The sequence below is a fragment of the Bison bison genome, unplaced genomic scaffold (genome assembly GCF_000754665.1).
Source record: "Bison bison bison isolate TAMUID 2011002044 unplaced genomic scaffold, Bison_UMD1.0 scf7180017863513, whole genome shotgun sequence".
NCBI lineage: Eukaryota > Metazoa > Chordata > Mammalia > Artiodactyla > Bovidae > Bison > Bison bison.
In genome coordinates, this window is record NW_011494085.1 from 7025 (window position 1) to 11550 (window position 4526).

Sequence of the window (4526 nt, forward strand, 5' to 3'; positions counted from 1 at the left end):
GTTAGAACAAACTTCAGACCAAACCTGTCTTGTTGGTTGATGATGTGGGTGGAGAGGCCCCCTCTGGAGAAATAACAAAACACTGAGGCTTCAGGGCTGAGCAGAAACCAGTTGGCCATTGGGTGGGGGTGGGAGTACTCCAGGGAGGGGGAGGTGCTCCTCAAAGATCTAAGAGCTGGCGGGAGCTTAGGGGATATAGGGGACACTGAGGAGGCCAGTATGATTAAAGCTTTTTGAGGGAGAGAGAGAGAGAAATTGATCGTGCAAGGCCTTTGGGATCATTCCAAGGGCTTTCAACTATTTGAAAAATAAAAAACAAAAGCAATCCATTAGAAAATCTAAACGAGAAAAAAACCAAATATCAAAAAGGCATCTGACAATGTATAGAGAGAGTAACATGGAAATATACATTACCATATATAAAATAGGTAGCCAGTGGGAATTTGCTGTATGACTCAGGGACCTCAAACCGGGGCTCAGTAACAACCTAGAGGGGCAGGATGTGGAGGGATGTGGGAGGGATGTTCAAGTGGGAGCGAACATGGTAAACCTATGACTGATTCATGTTGATGTTTGGTAGAAACCAACACAATGCTGTAAAGCAATTATCCTTTGATTATAAATTTTATAAAGGCATCTGACTATTGAGTAGAGGAGGGATTGAAGATACAGTATTATTTGGGAGCCTACTACATTGCAATCAAATGATAGGGTTGGATTCACATGGAGATGGGGAGAAATGGATACTTTTTCATTTGGGGAACAAAAATCTATAGTATTTGGTGATGGACTGTGAGTAAGTGAGGAAAGAAGTATTTTAGAGATGACCCCAAGATTCTGCATGAGCCATTTTGTGATGCCACTTACTAAAATTTGAACCAGGCTAGGGATGGAAGTCAGGGTTTCATTTTGTCCAAATCGGTTGGAGATGCCCACAAAATTGCCAAATGGAGAATTTGTCTGGGATAGAAAAGGTTGTAACACTGGGAAGGGTCCAGGCTGCAGACTACATATAAATGGCACTCAGAGCAATAATTGAATAGAGGCGGGAAGGGCACTCAGAACCAGTGCCAAGAAGCACCTGAAGCACTAACATCTGTGTAAAGAAAAATGACGTCTGAAAATGACACTGAAAGCAGAATTAAGAAGTGTTGAGAAATAGAGGAGAGATTGAGTAGCAAGTTTATGAAGAAAGTATTGTTTACAGGAGGTCAATGTTTCTGGTTTGTTCTGTGTTTCCCTGACATAACATAGTTCTGTCTCTCTATTCCCAGGAATCCAAACCACAATGGCAGCCCAGTACCTCAGCGAACCCAGGACCAGCCATGGTGAGAGGCTGCTTGGGGAGGGCAGCCAGGCTTGGTGGGGAGGGCTGGGACTCTCCTGCCCTGTCATCCAGCCAACCTGTACAAGAGTGAAACATCTTCAACCACATTTCTCATTTTCCCCTCATTTGCTCTGCTCTCTCATTCTCTACACCTTCTATGCATCCTCCTTGTGATGTAGCTTAACAGCGAGCAGGAAAGTTCCAATGCCCTGACTGTTCCCAGGCTTGATGAGGTTTCTTACTTGCTACTTCCTGCCATGTGGGCACATGGATCAGGGGCTGTGGCCTCCCAGGTGGTTTCTCTGCCCCTCTCTTCAGCCCGAGAGGACTGGGAAGGAGGAACGTGGGGGTGATCAATGCCTCTTTCAGGCCCCAAATTTCCCTGCTCCCAGTGGCCTCACTCTAAGCAACAAACTCAACAGACTGATCACTCCATTTCTCATATAACCCTCCCTCTACCCATTTACCCTAGGAATAGATTCTATCATTTGAGCTTATGCTGGTTCAGCAAATCACCCTGCAATTTAGGAACCTGAAACAGCAACCATTTAGTTGGCTTTTAATTTTGGGGGTCACTTGGGCTGTGCTTGGGTCTGGACCAACCTGGCTAATCTCAGCCAGACTGACTCATGTGGGGTGCTTGGCTGGTGGTTCAAGATGCAACACAATAATCTTGGATAGCCTCACAGATATGTCTGGTGGTCAGCAAGCTCTGGGTCGGCCAGGCAGACAGGGATAACAGGGCCTTGTGCCCTCACCAAGTAGGCTAGTCCAGGGCAGGTGTAGGGTTCCAAAAATCAGAAAAAGAAGGCAAAGCACAATGTGTCATCACTTTTGGATTCTCTGCTTAACCATGTTTTCATGATCCTATGATCCAAAGCAAGTCACAAGGCCTAGTCAGACTGAAGGGTTGGAGAAACAGACTCAGCATCCTGATGAGAGGAGCTGAGAATCCTCTCATCCACTCAAGAGGCATGAGTGCAGAGATGGACTCCTTCGTGGCTATGGCTGCCAACTTCAGAGGTTGCCATCCATTCATTATCAGCATTGGCCAATGGTTGTAGTGTTGGCACTGGCCTTGGTGCCTTTTCACTGCCAGGCCATGAATTTCCTACACCCTCTCTCTAAGGCCAACCAATGCCCTGGGATCTCCTTAGGTTGGAGTTTCTATTGTGAGGCTAAGTATTAAGAATACTCTGAATTCTTTTTTTTTTAAGTTTTATTTTATTTTTAAACTTTACAAATTATATTAGTTTTGCCAAAATTCTTATGTACATTTTTTCTTAGATAAATCTTAGCCATCCCCTATCTAGTGTTTGCAGCATTGGGAAATTTACTTCTTTTATCCCGGGATTCTGGTTCTGAAATGGGGAAAAGTCTGCCTTAGGGATTCAGGGAGCAGCAAACACTTCTTCAGAAAGTGTGTGGGAGATGGAGATTAACTACAGATTTTGTGGACATCACAGGAGGGGTTTCTGCAAATTTCTGGTTCTGTTTGATTGATATTTTTTAAAGATTAGCCCATCTCACAGAATAGACTGAAAGGGACAATGTGGAAGTGGAGACACCTGTTAGGAGACTGCTGAGGCAGGGGTGGTGATGGAATCTGGACTGGAATGATGATCTTCAAAGCAGAGACAGGTGAACAGATTTGGAGCCAAGAGAACATGCTGATGGGTTGGGTCTGGAAGGTAGGGGAAAGAGGGGAGTCAAGGGTGACTCCTAGGTTTCTAGTCTGAGGGCCTGGGTGAATGGTGATACCTCTGAAAATAACCTGGAGTTGGTAACAGTGTCTATGATGTTGTATGTGGGATAATGTAGGCATTGTCTCAAAGCAGAAATGGGTAAATATAACATAGGATTCCTCATGCAGGAATCAGACCCTTAAGTTCAAGGGCCGCCTGGCAAGGTCTGCCTTCTCGGAAAAACAGGCTTTCACATGTGACTGTCAATTGCCTTCCCTCTGGTCCTGGGTCTATGCCTGACAAATCCAGGGGACTTTGACTTTATAGACACATTGCAGAGATATGCAGAGACTTGCTAAATACAAACACAGAAAGAGCTGGTAGATGATTTGGTGTTTAAATTCAGATTTCAATTGCTGTGCTCTACTGCTCTGATATTGACTTTCAACTTTCCTAGGAAGTCAAATATGCATAATCAATTTTGTGTTATCTCCTATCTTATGAAGAACAGCTACTGGTAGCAACTCAGAGTCCTCTTCTTAATCACATTGTTTCCTCCTCTATGAGCTGTTTGTTTCCATAAGGTCAGAGTAAGAAGCTGAAAGGGATCCTGAAAAATATCTGTTACTGCTGTTCAGTTGCTAAGTCATGCCCATGGACTGCAGCTTGCCAGGTTGCTCCTTCCTCCACTCTCTCCTGGAGTTTGCTCAAATTCATGTCCATTGATTTGGTGATGCTGTCTAGCCATTTTATCCTCTGCCACCCGCTTCTCCTTTTGCCTTCAAACTTTCCCGGCATCAGAATCTTTTCCAGTGAGTCTGCTCTTTGCATCAGGTGGCCAAAGTTTTGGAACTTCAGCTTCAGCATCAGTCCTTCCAATGGATATTCAGGGTTGAATATTTATTCAGTGGGCAGGAGCCTTGCAGGGGAGACATTTGAAGTTCATTCTAACACTGGGTCTTCTGTTTCCTAATGTTCCAGGGCTTGCAAACTCTGGAGATTCCCAGCTGAGACTTGTCTTAGTGGGTAAGACTGGGGCAGGAAAAAGCGCAACAGGAAACAGCATCCTCAGAGAGAAAGTGTTTCCGTCTAGCTTTTCGGCTGTATCCATCACCAAGCACTGTGAGAAAGGAAGCACCACCTGGAAGGGGAGAGAAGTTGTCATCGTGGACACACCTGGCCTCTTTGACACAGAGGTCCCAGACTCTGAGACTCTCAAGCAGATTACCCGCTGCATGGTGCTGACTTCCCCGGGGCCTCACGCTCTGCTCCTGGTCATCCCAGTGGGCCGTTACACGCTGGAAGACCAGAAAGCCACAGAGAAGATCCTGACAATGTTTGGAGAGAGAGCTAGGGAACACATGATTCTCTTATTCACCCGGAAAGATGACTTAGAAGGCATGGATTTCCATGATTACTTAAAGCAAGCTCCTACAGCCATCCAAGAGCTGATTCGCAAGTTCAGAGATCGCTACTGTGTTTTCAACTAACAAGGCCACAGGAGCTGAGCAGGA

At 45.4% G+C, this 4526-nt stretch overlaps 1 protein-coding gene across 1 annotated transcript; it reads left to right on the top strand.

The window, feature by feature from the left end:
* Positions 1 to 1274: 1274 nt before the first annotated feature.
* LOC104983866 (GTPase IMAP family member 4-like) lies at positions 1275 to 4520 on the top strand (the record flags this gene model as incomplete). The annotated part of the gene is given in 3 exon segments (XM_010833390.1): positions 1275 to 1328; positions 3994 to 4499; positions 4501 to 4520. Coding segments are annotated over 3 exon segments (566 nt in total), but the record flags the coding sequence as incomplete, so codon positions are not given.
* Between the last annotated feature and the right edge of the window lie 6 nt (positions 4521 to 4526).